This window comes from Megalobrama amblycephala, linkage group LG17 (assembly GCF_018812025.1).
Source record: "Megalobrama amblycephala isolate DHTTF-2021 linkage group LG17, ASM1881202v1, whole genome shotgun sequence".
Lineage (NCBI taxonomy): Eukaryota > Metazoa > Chordata > Actinopteri > Cypriniformes > Xenocyprididae > Megalobrama > Megalobrama amblycephala.
The window spans coordinates 37683877-37701698 of NC_063060.1; the positions used below are offsets into that span (position 1 = coordinate 37683877).

Below are 17822 nucleotides of genomic sequence, written 5' to 3' on the forward strand. Positions count from 1 at the left end.
GGGTTAATAAAGGCCTTCTGAAGTGAAGCAATGGGTTTTTATAACTAGCTTCCGGCAGATGGCCTACACAAAATGACTTGAGCCAAAAGAGTAACTTCTGACACGATGTGACGTAGTATGTAGGAGTATCGTAAGCTTAGAAGCCTCTCGCAGATAGGGCTGGTCAACAAACTCAAGCTTTTCTCTTTTAGACTTCTAATTCGTGACCAGTGTTTTGTTTTGCTCTATCCTCTCTGCTTTCGCGCTCATCAATGCGTCAGGTCAAAGATTACTCTTTTGGCGTAAGCCGATTTGTGTTGGCTGTCTGCCGGAAGCCAGTTATTTTAGTTTATAAAGATTTAAATATAGATATTTTTCTTACCATTGCTTTGCTTCAGAAGGCCTTTATTACCCCCCTGGAGATGTGTGGATATCTTTTATGTGGATGGATGCACTTTTTTGGGGTTTTAAAATCATGAGCGCCATTCACTACCATTATAAAGCTTGGAAGAGTCGGGATATTTTATAATATAACTCCGATTGTGTTCGTCTGAAAGAAGATAGTCACATGCACCTACAATGGCTTGAGGGTGAGAAAATTATGGGATAATTTTTATTTTTGGGTGAACTATCCCTTTTTGCCCAGTCCCAGACTAAAATGCAGGTTTGATCTGTTTTAACTAAAAGCAACGTACATTGACATATCTTAAAATATGTCAGTGCGATTATTTTGTCTCAAGATGCACGCCAGTAATGTTTTAGGCACATTTAAAAAAGCTTCTCTAATGTCTTATTTTAACTACTGTAAGACCTAATCCTAGCTTAATCTAAGCCCTGTCTGTGAAATCAGACCAAAGTGTATCTGTGTGTCATGGTCTAGCAAAGCAAACTCATGTGCTACTATGTATATAACATGCATGCCTGTGATTTTCAAATTCTTTTACAGCAGGTGTTACAACATTATGGCAAATTAATAAGTTGTACTGTCTGCAAAATAATAAGCAGATGTTCTCCAAAGGCAACAGAGGGAAAACATTCACATGAGGAGTCAAAGCAAACAGCCACAATCACTGGCGTTTATTTCAGAATTAGGCACAATAACATATGGATAATTAAGACTCCTCAATGCCTTATTTAGTATACCTGTGTTAGATCATTAAAAACAGTCATTTTTCTGTCTAAACCAGACTCGAGTTCCACATCACAACTGTTTCATACTGTGCAAGCATGAAGATCCGGGCACACGGGGATCGGGGATCTCTTAATGCCTGACTGTCCAGCTGTTGTATCACCATAAACACATTTCAACCTTCCATTGGGTGTAATCGCTTATACATCACACTTTAAAAAACACCATTTACACACACACACACCTAGTCGCACTCAAGATAATTACCCTGGCTGCTTATTAGATTAACACCGCTCCATAAAAACACATCTGCATATTGCTCTGATACTATTAGCTCTGTGGCTCATCCTTAAATACATCCTGGCACACTTTCTGCCGGGTCCTCGCAGAGTTTTCAGGAGTTTGTTGCCAGAGCCTGTGCAAACTCATTTGGTAATTGAGGGGAAAGCGTGGTCCCAGTGCAAACAGACCTCCCACACACCTATAAAAGATTCTCAGCGCTAATGAGAGGATGAGCTTTAGAAAAATTGAACACACGGAGGACAATTCATCCTTCTGTACACACAGGACACATTCCAGCATTGTTGCCATGGTCACCTCATATGGGCAACCAATTACCACAAGTGCACGAATCATGACACGCCACGGGTCCTCAAGCGTTTTGAGTGACCGCATTAGGAAAAACATGTGATCTAAATCTTTTATCTCTGCCGTATTAATAGTTGCACCCATGGTGAACGTTTCCTGAAAAATAGTGATAATAAACATCTTCCGTGAGGAGAAAAATTGTTGTTAATTGAAAAACAGGCTTGTTGTAGGGTAAAGGCATGCCATTTATGTCACTATGGTTTAGACAGCAAAACTCATCTAATTTGAACATGGAACCATGGCAACTGTGTCAATTAAAGGGGAAACGCATGAAAAACATGACAAGCTCCAAATCATTTTGAATAATATACAATAGGATCCAAAAGTCTGAGAAAACATTGTAAATCTGAGATTCAAAATCTGATTAAAACCTTTATTTTCCAGGTTTCAATCAGATTTTGTTGGAATAAATTATATTGATTCCAACAAAATACATTTTTATGGGATACATCAGGCAGAAATACTTCTTTAAAGACTTAGTTCACCCAAAAATGAAAATTCTATCATTACTCACCCACCTTCATGTCGTTCCACACCCGTAAGACCTTCGTTCATCTTTGAAACACAAATACTTTTTGAGAATACTTTTTTGTGTGCAAAAAAGAACAAAATAACATCTTTATTCAACAATATCTAGTGATGGGCAATTTCAAAACACTGATTCAAGAAGCTTCAAAGCTTTGTCAATGTCAATTTTATTTATATAGCACCATTAAACACAACCTGGGTTGACCAATGTGCTGCACAATAGAATTCACACAATTAAAATAATAGAGAAAACAATAAAATTATTTTAAAAAAACAATCAGTGCAAAAAACCTTCATCATTGATCATATGCCAAATCAAAAAGATACATTTTTAACTTGGATTTAAAAGCAGATAACGATGATGCCGATCTAATACAAAAAAGGCAAAGCATTCCACAGTCTGGGGTCAGCTACTGAAAATGCGCGACGGAAAATGCGCTTTACGAATCTTTTTTTTCGAATCAGTGTTTTTGGAGCGCATATCAAACTGTGAAAGTCACGCCCCCCCCCAGTGGTGAACCATTGAAATTTCAAAACACTTATTACATAAAGCCTTGTTCACTGCAAAATCACGTGACTTTGGCAGTTTAATACGTGCTCCAAACCACTGATTCGAAACGAGATTCGTAAAGCTTCGAAACTTCATGAAGCAGTGTTTTGAAATCGCCCGTCACTAGATATTGTTGAATAAAGTCGTTATTTTTTTTTTTTTGGAGCACAGAAAGTATTCTTGTCGCTTTATAACATTAAGGTTGAACCACTGTAGTCACATGAACTGTTTTAAATATGTATTTAGTAGCTTTCTGGGCACTGAAAGTGTTAATTGTCTTGCTGGCAATGCAGGACATTGGATTTTATCAAAAATATCTTAATTTGTGTTCCGAAGATGAATGAAGGTCTTACGGGTGTGGAACGAAATGAGGGTGAGTAATTAATGACAAAATTTTCATTTTTGGGTGAACTAACCCTTTAAAGTAACAACTGCAGTTTATCACTTTTTAGTGTAGAACTACATTTGAATAAAGGAACATTTTTACAAAAATCAATTAAAAAAAAAAATCTGATTCTAAACTATTTGTAATTCAAAACAAATTTCTGCTCTGTACAAAAGGTTTCACTGAAGCACAAGATGCTCAGTTCTTCATGTTTTTGTTTTTTCCCCAGTCACTTTTCACTCAAATTTGCATTTCATTAATTAAAAAAAAAAAGCCAAATAAAACATTTTCACTAGTGGTCTTAGTCTTTTGAACGCAATGCATTGTATTAGTATGAAAAATATTTACATCTTTTTCAAAGTTCAGTGCTTTTTCTGGAAGATGTGTTCTCATATTCTTAATTTAAGCAACATTTATTTCCACATACTCTAATCATAAATTCACAGCGGTGCCTCTGTGATGGAGGAATACTAAATTGAGTCCAGCCAACCATATAATTGTAGCTGTTTATTAATTGTAACAAATGTAATTAGTATCTTAACACTCTCCAAATGATTCCTCTTTTTTTCTGTTATGGGAACATGCAGGTTGGTTTATCACACCCAGATAACACAACCATAATTTAATCTAATGTGTTAGAAAGCTTTACACATTTAAATAACCGCTGCTAAAAGGGAGTCGTGTCTTTGGGTAGAGACAGTCATAACATCAGTGTACTTGTTCTCTCAGTTCAAGCATTATGATTTTACTTTCAATGTACTGTTAAGTACTTGAATAGCTGAAAACAGTGCTTCTCTGTTATGTAGAATACTGCTTTTTCTTGGAGTGGTCTCCATAGCATTTGAACTCTTGATAGGGGAGGTGGAGAGGGGAAAGGATGCGAGGAAAGAGAATGGATCGATTTGAAACGGTAATACAAACACACCTTCTGACCTTCTGCTATTCGGTTGACAGACACACAATGATATACACTACGCTTAAGTGTGTGAACACACTTTTTGTACAGCATATCCCTTAAATATGTCATTGTTCATGTGTGTGCATGTAAATTGTCTGTTATCTCGCTTGTGATTGAGCTGGAGCACTTGGCTTGTGGGTAATGGACTCTGGCAGACACAGGGTGATTGCAAAGCTCCATATGCATGTGTGATAATGAGTGAAGACAGATGTAGTGTGCAGAGACTGATCAGGGGCATCGGGGTCCTCAGATAGTCAATAAATCTACCACAGAGCAGTAAGAGGTCCATTACCCTCCAGCAGCAGATAAAACCTCCCCTAAAGATTGTTCTGGAAGGAATTTGACCCATGACCCTGTTTATTGGGCTTTCACTGATTGAATCAGAATCACCAAGGACTAAAAGCTCAAAGTGACTATACAGAACTATCGCTATCGTAAATGTATAGATGTGGCATGCTTATTCTCAAAATAGCAAAACCAGTAGCGGCTCCTGGATATAACTTTAGCTAGGGCAGATTCTGGGTGTTAACACTAATTTATGCTAAATGTTTTGTAAGCTTTATATCCTTATCGCTGAACACATCAGACATACTTTTGGCAAAATTCGAATGTCCTTGCGTTATTCAGCCTGAGGGTGGCGCTCTAATGATGACTGACAGACTTTAGTACACATGACAATTGCATAGAATGCCATTAGAATTGCCTTAAAGGGTTAGTTCACCCAAAAATGAAAATAATGTCATTTATTACTCACCCTCATGCCGTTCCACACCCGTAAGACCTTTGTTAATCTTCTAAACGCAAATCAAGCTCCATAGCCAGCAATGACATTTCCTCTCTCAAGATCCATTAATGTACTAAAAACATATTTAATAAATCAGTTCATGTGAGTACAGTGGTTCAATATTAATATTATAAAGTGACGAGAATATTTTTGGTGCGCCAAAAAAACCAAAATAACGACTTAAGGCATCTTTACACAGCCGATTTATGGCTGTTCTGAAGCGGGTCTGTACCTGCTCAGAATTCAGTGTAAAGACGCAATGCCGTGTTAAAGAAGACCTAAAATACACCGGGTCTGACCCACCTCAGCCCCTAGTATCAAAGGTGAGTCTGATACTGTTCTGGTTCAGTGTAAATGAACGCGAAATATAGCCGCTCTAAACTACGTCATTGTCATGACAACCAAAACCATTCCAGTCAGCTCAGGCGGCTCGAGATTCAAGAAGCAGGAGACGAAACATATAACTTAGGGCAAATAATAAAAATAATGTCTTCCATCAAGGGGCATTGAAGTAAAAGAGTCCTGTACTCACATCGGGAAGCAAAACCACCAAAATAACAGCAGAGAATCGTCGTGGGTCATCAATTGGCTTTCGCCGTTTGTAATCTTCCCATGAAGAGACTGTCAGATCAACGCGCTGCTACATTTTTCTCAGATAAAGTAAATGCTTAACACAATCGGCGTCACTGTGATTGTGTACTGTTATATTATATTCCAAAAATCATCTCCTTGAGGACGATATTTCACCCACACACGACGGTCTATCTGGTGATCTGCTGCTGCCTGATACGCGCAAATGCTAGCATCATTTGTTGTTTCTGTCTCTTTGAAAAAAAAAAAAAAAAAAAAAAATTCGACCTCTTTTAATCCTGTTGTGAACTACCCGGTGTAATAATGTATAATTTTTTGTTGCATCGTTCAATTTTTATTATGACAAACATCAAAGCGTGAGATATAGCACGCAGTTTACTACTTTAAATTTTCGTATTTTTTTAATTTCGAGTTATATTTCATTGTTTATTATTTAATTATTTTTAAATTAATTTTGTTAAAACTGTTAGTTTTGAAATACTTATGTTCAAAGCATTGTTTCCCGCGATTTTAATTCCTGTGTAAATGCATTTATGCCGCTTCAGAGGAGCATTAAACAGTCTGTGTAAATGCACATTTTTGTGATTTTATGCCGCTTCAGAGTTGGTTTCTGTGCTGCTTTTTCTGTGTAAAGATGCCTTTATATAGTGATGGCCGATTTAAAACACTGCTTCAGGAAGCTTCGGAGAGTTATGAATCAGCGGTTCGGAGCGCCAAAGTCACGTGATTTCAGCAGTTTGGCGGTTTGACACACGATACGAATCATGTTTCGACACTGAGCCATCAGATTTCAACAAAAATATCTTAATTTGTGTTCCGAAGATGAACGAAAGTCTTACAGGTGTGGAACGGCATGAAGGGTGAGTAATAAATTAACGTTACCTTATTTTAATTTTGGGGTGAACTAACCCTTAATTTATCGCGTCCGATTGTTGTTTTAGAATATTACAAGTTAGGAATTTCAGTGAGGGAAAAAAAGGTCATGTCTATTCTCAGAACAAACATAAAACAAACCCAACAGAACTACTGTAGCCTAAAAAAAAAGCTAAACCAAAGAGTTTATACTCATTAATTCGATACGCTACTCCACATAGGAAGAACAGACATGCCAACTATTTACTGACCTGATGCAGACATTTCTGAAGCGGACTGGTATCTTAGTCGATAATGATGTCTTGATCTAGTGTTGTAAACGCCAAAATGAGCGGGGGAGAGCGTGCTGCAGTTCCATTTTTGACCACAGATTTACATTGGAAATTTGTGGGGCGCTGTAGAGCAAAGAGACCACTTCCCCCGCTTTAGTATCATGAATATATGCCTGCCGAATCCATACGCTTCATTTTAATATCCTGCTCACTTTACGACTTAAAATAGTGTAGAAAATCCGAAAAATATTTGTTAGCTTATATAGCTTTTTCAATGCCCAGAAAGCTACTAAAAACATTTTTAAAACAGTTCATTTGACTACAGTTGTTCAACCTTAATATTATAAAGCGACGAGAATATTTTTTGTGCGAAAGTAACAAAATAGTGACTTTATTCCACAATATCTAGTGAAGGGCAATTTCAAAACACTGCTTCATGAAGCTTTGAAGCTTTATGAATCATTTGTTTCGAATCAGTTGTTCTGAGCGCGTATCAGACTGCCAAAGTCATGTGAACTATTGAAGTTTCAAAACGCTTATGATGTAACCAAGCCATGACGTTTACTGAAATCATGTGATTTTGGCACTCTGAACCACTGATTCGAAACAAATGATTCATAAAGATTTGAAGCTTCATGAAGCAGTGTTTTAAAATCGCCCTTCACTGGATATTGTTGAATAAAGTCGCTATTTTGTTATTTTTGTGCACAAAAATTATTCTCGTCACTTTTTAATATTAAGGTTGAACCACTGTAGTCACATGTACTGATTTAAATATGTCTTTAGTAGCTTTCTGGCATTGAAAAAGGGAATGTCATCGCTGGTGACGCAGGCCTTACTGAGCCAACAGATTTGATCGAAAATATCTTAATTTGTGTTCCAAAGATAAACAAAGGTCTTATGGGTGTGGAACAACGTGAGAGAGAGTAATAAATGACATCATTTTCATTTTTGGGTGAACTAACCCTTTAATCTGGTCAGCTTGATATCCTTTCCATCTAAACTGGTTATATCAAGTAGTGAATGTTTTATGAGCAATAGGATAATCTTTTTTTCTTTTCTTTTTTTACCGCTAGAGGGCAAAACGTTACATAGTCTACCTTTACACTATATATGCAGCATTGTATTGAACATATTTTTGAAATTATTTGAAAATGCCTTAGAAAATTGGTATCCATTGTTTGTTCAGCAAGGCTACTTGGACACACATTCTGCTCGCCATACAGTTGGCTCTTAATTTGATTATGCCTTATATATAATGATGTTTAACAATCCATGGAGTATTTTAGGAGGGCTAGTGGGTCTGAATTATGTCTCATCCTAACCCCACACTCAGTGTTGCTTTAGCTGTAAAACAATTTTACAAGACGCTCATAATTTAAAATAGTTAAGTAAAGCTTCTCTTTCAAAAAAGCAGTTCACTACACTACAAGCTACAACCAAATATGAGATAGCTACATTACATTTTAAGGGGGTAATATATTAAGTATTACTGTTCAAATATTTGGTGCCAGCAATATATATATATATTTTTTTAAGAAATTAATACTTTTATTTAGCGAGAATGTATTAAGCTGATCAAAACTAACAGTAAAGGCATTTATAATGTTACATAAATTTCTATTTCAAATAAACACAAATAAATTAAACACTGGTGATAATCAGAAATGTTTCTTGAGCAGCAAATCATCATATTAGAATGATTTCTGAAGGATCATGTGACACTGAAGGCTGGAGTAATGATGCTGAACATTCAGCTTTGCCATCACAGGAATAAATTACATTTTAAAGTATAGAAAATAGGGCGAAAAACATTTTAAATGGTAATATTTCAGAATAATACTGTATTTACTATTATATAAATGCAGCCTTGGTGAGTGTTAGAAACTTATAATATATTATATATATGATACATTTTTGAATTCATTGATAAATGGACTCTTTTAATTAACTGAATATATCATGCTTCCCAAAGAGTCTTTCCAAAAACATTTTATGATAGTGCGCTTAGGTCTTTCCTCAGCTTACTTGGATGTAATACAATGTATCAAAAAAAAAGGGGGAAAAAAAAGAAAAAGAAAGGAATAACTGGAAGTACTGTCACACTACTGAAAAATACTACTTTGTTACTTCCCAACACTGCCTACATTGCACTATATTGGAAAAGTGGAATGTGATTGCATTTATGTAAATACTTTTTAGAAACATAATTCAATTAAATATAAATTCACTGTGGCATTCTGATTTTTGGCAGTGATGCATTTGCTCAGGCCAGTGGGGTTTGATTCCAGCGTTTGCATTGAAACTTGTGCGCAATCAATCATGTATATTTGCATTTATTCATTTAGCAGACACTTTTATCCAAAGCGACTTGCAAATGAGGAATACAACAACAATTCATCCTAAGGAGACAGTAACATTAGAAGTGCTGAAATACAAAGTTCTAACATTGCTCAGAGATGAAAGTGAGAAACAAGTGATGAATCAATCATACAGAGGAAACAACAGACCATACTCCCCTGCCTGTTCTACATATCAAGTCTTATTGTCTAAACTTTCCTGTGCATCTTATAATGAATTAAGATAACATCTGGGCAAGTATAAAATAACTTTGTGTTACAAACTCTTAGTATAGGGATATTCAGATATAGCTCCAAAGTGTTTATTTACCAAACAGTGCAAAATTTTGACCAGTCTGGTTGTCCTCAAACACAATACTGTTTATTATCAGCCTGGTCTCATTGTTAATACAACTGTATTAATGCATAACATTATGCATTAATATGGTACAAAATGTATGTTTTTGTACATTTGGATAGATTCTGAATTGTACAATATGGACATATTGACATTTATACAACAGTTCTGTCTGGTTCTCGAATCTGATTGGCTGATAGCCATGCGATATTTCAGTGATAACAGCACTCCTACTGCCTTTTCACCGTTTGTATCACTTCGCTTGAAGTGACCGTCATGGCGGCCGATCAAATCAACCGTAATTTTTACAAATACTACTTCTTGTACCACGAACTGTAGTTTTAATAGTTTTTTAGGCGAGAATGTTGTTGTTTAGACCTGAAATATGTGACTCATATTTAATAACAGCGCCTATTTTACAATTTGTTTTGACGTTTTCGGAGATGCAAGCTCGAGTGCGTCAGCGGCCGTTCAGTGCTTCTGTAACCGCCGAGAACAGCTTAATCTCGGCCAGTGCCTCGGGGATTTGCCGCTGGCTCTTATAGTGGTTAAACATGAGACATAATTCAATTTGAGTACATAGAACGGTCAATCTTTGGTCTTATTAATCTATTATTTGTTCCAGAGCAAGTCGAATTGTGCTATGTTAAATTTGATAATAATAATGTTACGTTACATCCTTATATAGCATATTGGCTACAACTAGACGGGACATATCAGACTCTTCTCTGCTCTTCAAATACGTAAAACATTAAACTTTATAAACATATGGTTTTTTGAGTAAAGAAAACGCTTTACAATTTTTTTTCAAACATCAGATCTTTATTTACCTTTGCATTGCACAGAGGAGATGTCCAAACTGCGTGCGCACTTCATTCAGGAGGTGAGGCAGATTAATGAGGCATGATTGACAGTTTGAGGATCCAATGGAGTTAGGAGGTTTTGTCACAAGCTCTTTAAAATCCTTTTCATTCGTTAAATATTTGTAAAACCCACATACCAGTGTAAATGGTGACCTATTTTTTTTTTTTAATAACTAGTGCTTTATGTTTGACTGAACTGTACAATTGTGCTTATTTGTTGTTCAATAAATATTATTTTATATAAATATGTCCATTAAGTAATATGGATTGAGTGAACATTACATTAATACGCCATTAGATGGCGGCAACACTTTACAGGAGAATGAGTCAGTGAAGCACAAGAGACTTTTAAATTGAAAGGAACTTTTGCAAAAGGAAGTTGTTTTAGCGCTGTGGTGTAATGGATTCCCAAAGCTGTAAAAAGGACAAATACAAAGATCGCTTTCCTCAGCGGACATTCAAACGGACTTGTATAAAGGATATAATATTATGGACATCGACTTGAAGAATGAATGTAATGCAATATACCAGACACAGGTAATAGCCTACTCTCTCTCTCACTCTCTCTCTCTCACTCTCTCTCTCTCTCTCTCTCTCACACTCTCTAATACTGTACAAAATTCAATGTGTTTCAATGAAGCGACTCAACGTTCCTTCGTTACTAGTTCTGAAGTGACGTTTTAGAATTAGTAACGGAGGCTTGGTCCAACTGACAACCTGAGATTTGAATCCGTGGCGGAAGGAAGTAGTGCTGCACAAAAGAGGGTTTTAAAGACACTCCGTTGTTGTTCTTATTTATTTACACACTCGTGCCGTCGAACTGTTGTATAAACGCAATATCACACTCGTATCCGTGCGATATGGCTGTATATCAGCACGCTGTGATTACCTACGGCTCGTGCCTATACGAACCACAGCGTGCTGATATACAGCCATATCGCACAGCTACGAGTGTGATATTGCTCATTTAAACGTAAACATTATACAATTTTTACAGCTAAAAAAAGTTTAAAGGTCCCGTTTTTCGTGGTTTTTTGAAGCTTTGATTGTGTTTATAGTGTGCAATATAACATGTGTTCATGTTTCGCGTGTAAAAAAACACAGTATTTTTCACATAATTTACTTATCTGTATACCGCTGTTTCCACTGTCATAAAAACGGGCTGATGACTTCCTTGTTCTATGAAGTCCCTCCTTCAGAAATACGTAACGAGTTCTGATTGTGCCAGCGGTTCCTGTGTTGTGATTCGACAGCTCTGAGCGCACCGTGCGCAGAAAGGTCACGCCTCTTACCATAACGTGGAGATGCACGCGCTCAGTGTTATTGTAAACATGTCTTTAATTTTACCCTATCAATTTGAGCCGGAATCAGACCCGGTGATTGGACTGCGGGATGAAAATAACAGCGTTTCGACGACATGGCGACAAACACACTCTACAAACGCAACTCTTGTGTATTCCTGTGGGCGGAGGTTAGTCAAAAAACTGTTTTAGTGACGTCATTAAAGAAGGAAGTAGAGGGATGTAGTCCAAACTGGCCGTTCGATGTAGGCGACTTCTGTTAAATAAAATATCTCGCTTGGCATTGAACTTTGAGCTTTAAAATTTTACAGATTTTATTTATACTCTAACAACAACATTACACACTAACTAAAGTTTGAAACATGGGATCACGAAGAACGGGACCTTTAATATTTACAAATCTATTAATGTAATTACGCTTTTACCATTTTATAGATAAATTTTAGATCTCTTAACCCAGTGGTGTCCAAACTCGAGGCTGTATTCGAAGGCCGATTGCATCACCATGACACAACAAAGGCTGTCCCAAATTTGAAGGCTCCTTCAAATGAAGCTTCGAAATCCGCCCTTCATTTCGTGGGCAATGAAGGATACAACAGATGGACCCTTTGTGGTAAATAAACTCTGGAGCTGCAATTTCAGTGTGCGGACATCTATTTTCTTTGATCATACATTTGGTCATATTTTATTATCCTGCATCTGAGCCTAATTTAAATTTTGGAAGTGCACACTCTTTTATTTTTGATATTCAGATGAAGGCCATATGCTATTACATTTATGTAATTTAAGGATTTATGAATGAAACATCTTTCCTGCCGTTAAAGCATCTGATCAATTTGCCAAGTCATCTCTTGATGTATGTGTTCTGAAGTTTGTGTCACCCTTTTAGATTTTACTTGGTTGTGTTATGATCCTTCAGGATATTTCTCATGTCAAATGTGAGTTTACATTTGGAGCTTTAATTAGACCTGATGTTATTATCCTAGCTTGAGTCTATGAGTCTATTCCATTGGCCTGAGGTAGTTGAAGTGTCACACAGTCAAGTTAGTCAGTTAGTGTTAGTCAGTTAGAAGTCAAACACACAGTCAAACTTTTATCGGCATAATGTGGGTCCAGATTGCATTTTATTCTAGCTAACAATCTCCCACTTTGAACCTTGCTCACCCTCATATCGTTTCACACCCGTAAGACCTTCGTTCATCTTCGGAACACAAATTAAGAAATTTTTAATGAAATCCGCAAGATTTTTTTTTTTATCCCCCATAGACAGCAATTTAACCACCACTTTCAAGGAGATGGTCCTCACTGCAGAACAGGTGAGATCCAGGGGGCCGGGAGATCTATATCCAACTCCTCCCACTTTACATATCCCTAAACCTACCTGTCTCTGCCCCTGGATCTAAACCTACCCATCTCCACCCCCTGGATCAAGATCCAACTCCTCCCACTTTACATATCCTTTAACCTACCCGTCTCCGCCCACTGGATCTTGTGTGTTCTGCAGTGAGGGGCTACTGCTTTCAAGGTACAGAAAGGTAATAAAGACATAGTTAAAATAGTCAACGAGTCCTCTCGTCATTCTCCTAAGTTGTTTACATCCAGTGGTTCCAGGTTCTACATCAGGACGCCGACTCATTTTTGGCCGGCTCCTGCATCAGCATTACACGCATGCATCGTTCTGCTCACCTGAACAGTGTCGGCCAATACTGAGTCAGAGTTCTGACTTAGAACCTAGAAACGCTGAGCGTAAACAGCATAGGAGAATGACACAGAAGAGAAGATATTGAATAGAGTTGTTATTTTTTTGGTTTTGCGCACAAAAATGTCACTTCATAACATTAAGGTCCTCTGCAGTCACGCTGACTATTTTAAAGATGTCTTTAGTACCTTTCTGGACCTTGAAATGGTGGTTAAATTGCTGTCTATGGGGATTAAAAAAATCAGATTTCATCAAAAATATCTTAATTTGTGTTCTGAAGATGAACGAAGGTCTTACGGGTGTGGATAGACACGAGGGTAAATAATTAATGTCAGAATGTTCATTTTTGGGTGAACTAACCCATTAAGCGTTTTTCATTTAGTCACTCAGACTGTAGCCAACGCTTCTCATTTCTGTGTCAATATGCATCAGAAGGTCAGTGACTGGACTGTGGGTGTTCGTCTGAGACCAGCGAGTCAGTTTGCCAAGGTGCAGCTCAGAGTAAATCACCGAATGTAATTCTGAGATCATTTGTTGGCACAGCTGCTGCAGGGTGAAATACTTCTATCGAGTAAACTATCATTGGCAATGCTGTGGGAATATGAAATTTGGCAGAGTTTCACACCGTCCCTATTACGTATTAAGTAAGTCGCCCTGAACACTTTTCTGTGTCAGTTCTGCGGTACGTTTCCATCGAAAGCAGCCTAAAGCCACTGTCATCATAAGTTCTATCATCACAGATCTCATTTCTCACGCAAACCAAGCACGGGCGCACTGTAGGCACACTGCGTAAGTCAAAAGTATGAAAGTCAGAGTAGATGATTGACAGGCTTAGATGGATCAGATAGATTAAACGGGTCAGTTTTGATCACTCTAAGCACAACATCCACTCTCCACTTATCCTTTCCAGTGAAATACCCATACACCCGTAGGGAAAAACTGGCAGCAGAAAGTTAATTCCTCTGGAGTTTGTGGCTACTGATATTTATGAGTGCTATGTGATGGTGTATTTCCATCTCCCTCGCAGGCATGCTGGGGTTAATGGTGACCGAGAGGTTTATCAACAGTACTTTGCATCTCAGATATCATCAGTTAATGTGTAGAGTGCATTAGGTTGTTATAGCATGGGTGAATACATTTGCAAGCCTGGAAGGGCAGATTTATTCTACATTTGTTTTGTTTTTTTCTAGTAGACCATGTGAATGCATTTGGCTAGCTATCCTGGAACATAAAATAACAATTGTGCTGGCATTGAAAAATCGTTACGGTGACCAGTGGAATAAAGTGGTTATTTGGCTTCTCGCTCTGTAATGAGTGGAGGGTGTAGCACTTTTGGCTTTCAGAAGGTTTATGGATAAATGCTTTTTCTGTTGCATGGGGGCCGTTCCATCAGGGTCAATGAACATTAATGACCAAAGAAGCTGTAAAGCATGCATCATGGAAATGCACTTTAGCTGCTAACACAGATTTCAATACGTGACAGATATTGGTGGCTGTAGATCAGAAAAGGGGAATGCGTTGTAGATCAACAGAAATCCATTAATGTGGATATGTAGGCATGGTATGTAATGGGTAACAAATTAGGGCTTCAGGTTTCTCTTTTTTGGTTGCTGAGCATTAAACAATATTCAAGGTTCAATACAAGTTAAGGTTAGTCAACAGGATTTGTGACATAATGTTCATCATGTTAAGGTTTAAAGGGGACCTATAATGCCCTTTTACAAGATCTCTGGTGTCCCCAGAATGTGTCTGTGAAGTTTCAGCTCAAAATACCCCATAGATAATTTATTATCCCAGGTGAAAGAAAAGTACATTTCTATAATATACTTAAAGTGCTCTATTTTCGTGCACTAATTATAGTTAATATACTAAAAAATCTTCTTTAGTACTTCTTAAGATCATCTTAAGAACATCTAAGTGTACTCAACTGTGCTATTTTGAGACAGCATGAAATATGAACTAAAATGTGCTTTCTGTATCTCTGTATTCTGTATCTCTGTATTTAAAAAATGTACAGTATTTAGATACCACTTATAGTACATTTGAACCCATAGTGTACTACAAGTGGTAGCTAAATATATTTTTTAAATACAGAGATAGTATATTAAAAGCACATTTTAGTTCATATTTCATGCTGTCTCAAAATAGCACAGTTGAGTAAACTTAGGTGTTCTTAAGATGATCTGAAGTACTAAAGAAGAATTTTTAATATATTAAGTACAAAATTAGTGCATGAAAATAGAGCACTTTAAGTATATTATAGAAATGTACTTTTTTTTTCATCTGGGATAGCCTGTCAAATTTGCCCTATTTGGGTGTGAGCAAAAATACGCTGTTTGTGTATCCCTTTAAATGCAAATGAGCTGCTGCTCCCGTTCCCCTTTCCAAAAGAGGGTGGAGCTTTAACAGCTCGCGCTTCAGTCGCTCAACAACAGCAAAGCTGGAGAATCTCACGCAGCCAAAATGACGATTGTCAGTTAGGGCTGAAACGATTAGTCGACATTATCGACAACGTCGACAATAAAAAATTGTCGACAAATATTTTTGTTGTCGAATAGTCTCTTGATCTCATACGACCTATTTGAAGGGCCTGCAATAACGCGGTGTAACCAGTGGGGCGCTGTAGCGCAATACTGTAATGCAGCCCTCCGGGATCCAATCCAATAAAAGAAGTCAGCGCTTTGGAGAGCATAGTGCAAACGAAGTCGAACCCGTGAAATGTGGGAGATTAACATAGCATAAACATAACAAACATAACGTTTAGCATAACTACAGAATACTGTCATGCAGGGCCACCAACTCTCATTCAAACTCACTGTTCTCACGCCACACGTTCATTTTCTCACACAGTGAAAGATGCATCGCAGAGCAAAGAGGACACAGACAACGGCAACGCACCGACAGATCAGGTTACTTTTGATATAAAACTGTCTAAGCTTTTAAATTCAGTCAATATTACTACGGGATTCAAACAATACTTGTGGTGGTGACTCTGTTTAACGTTGTGTGGCAGATCGCTGTAACACCTCGGTTCAAGCGGCATGTGAACCTATTCCTCTCTATTACAGCGCGAAATAAACATGAATGAACATCAAAAAGTACTTACTTAACTTACTGAAATGAATCCATCTCTATTGTAATCACTTAATCGGAGTTTTAACCGCAGAAAGAAGTCAATAAAACTTGCAAACAAATATATCACACAAAATGTAACATTTACCTCAGGAAAGCCATTCAATGACCATAAACTCGATAGTTTGTGTGTGTGTGTGTGTATATATATTATATATATATATATATATATATATATATATATATATATATATATATATATATATATGATATGTAATATGTGTATGTATGTATGTTGTTTCATTTTTCACAAAAAACCCCACATAATTACATTATATTTATATATTTATAGTATATTGGTCTATTCAGTTGGCTTAAAAATGATTAAAAATACACTTTTAAAAGCTGAAGTGATTTCCTTGTTTTATTTACTAGTTAAAGTACAGTATAACTCAATATTTTAACTAATTGCTAAAGTAGAATAATCGAACAAAGCCTACTGATTAATCAGTGCAATAATCGATGATTAGTCGATTAATCGTTCTAATAATCGACAGATTAATCGATTATCAAAATAATCGTTTGTTGCAGCCCTATTGTCAGTAATGGTGTTCAGCCTTACATTGTTCAAACCAGAGTTGGACACTGATGGAGAGACTCAGGAAGAAGTTACAACTTTTAGGATGTTTCTGAATGGTTAGTGTATAAATTTATATAGTTGCTGCTGAGTTGATTCAACTCATCATGTTAATCTTTTGTGCAAATCCAGTGTTGAAGTGACCCTCTTTTGTGAAGCAGTCCAGCGTAAAATGGTGGCATGGCAATAACACTCTACTACAACAGCTCTTTGTGTGTTCTCGGGGGCAGGGTTTATGTAAATTTTAGGGTCAGTGATGTCCCTAACCCGGGAAGAAGCTTGTTGTAGTCCCTACCAGCCATTTATTATATTTATTATATATGAGATTTCTGTAAAAGAAAATATCTCCCTTTCCATTGAACTTTGAGTGCTGTAACTTTGCAGATGTTGTTTATACTCAAACAGCAACATTACACACTAACTAAAGTTAAAATAGTGAAATCATAATCAACCACCCCTTTGAGGCATTATGTTGTTATTGCAACAAAGTTGTAAAATTGGATATAACTTTACACAGAAATCGTTAGTAAGAGATTTTACCAAACTGAAATCATGTTAACACGCATAATGTTTTTGCCTTGTGTCTGTGCTATCAAAACAGTGAGTATTGGATCTGCTCCATTCAATTCCATTGTAAGTGCCTCAGTGTAACCCAGATTTGGAAAAGTAAGTAAGGAAAAGGAAAATAAGGAAAATTAGTTTTTGTGGTAATCAGCATCTTGCCACAAGTGCTGCAGATTGAGCTTAACTTGTCTTGAACCCAGAATATTATTTTAAACAACTGAATATGAATATTCATAGAAAGTACTGGGCTTTATGCACAACCTGTGTAGTACTGGGCGTGTGCATGCAGTGT

General features: G+C 37.0%; 1 protein-coding gene across 3 annotated transcripts in view; it reads right to left on the minus strand.

Moving 5' to 3' along the window:
- The window catches only part of brinp2 (bone morphogenetic protein/retinoic acid inducible neural-specific 2), a 115392-nt gene that overhangs the window by 79087 nt on the left and 18483 nt on the right, over positions 1–17822 (minus strand). Inside the window, exons 1-2 of one of the 3 annotated variants that reach the window (XM_048163229.1) lie at positions 6677–6736; positions 2271–2311 (exon numbers count right to left, since the gene is read on the minus strand). The exons of 1 other annotated variant lie outside the window; for it this stretch is intronic. In XM_048163229.1, the coding sequence (XP_048019186.1) occupies positions 2271–2311 (41 nt within the window). In that variant the 5' untranslated portion in view covers positions 6677–6736. Of the gene's footprint in view, positions 1–2270; positions 2312–6676; positions 6805–17822 lie in introns of those variants that run through there. One more of the 3 variants, XM_048163231.1, reaches the window with a different exon arrangement.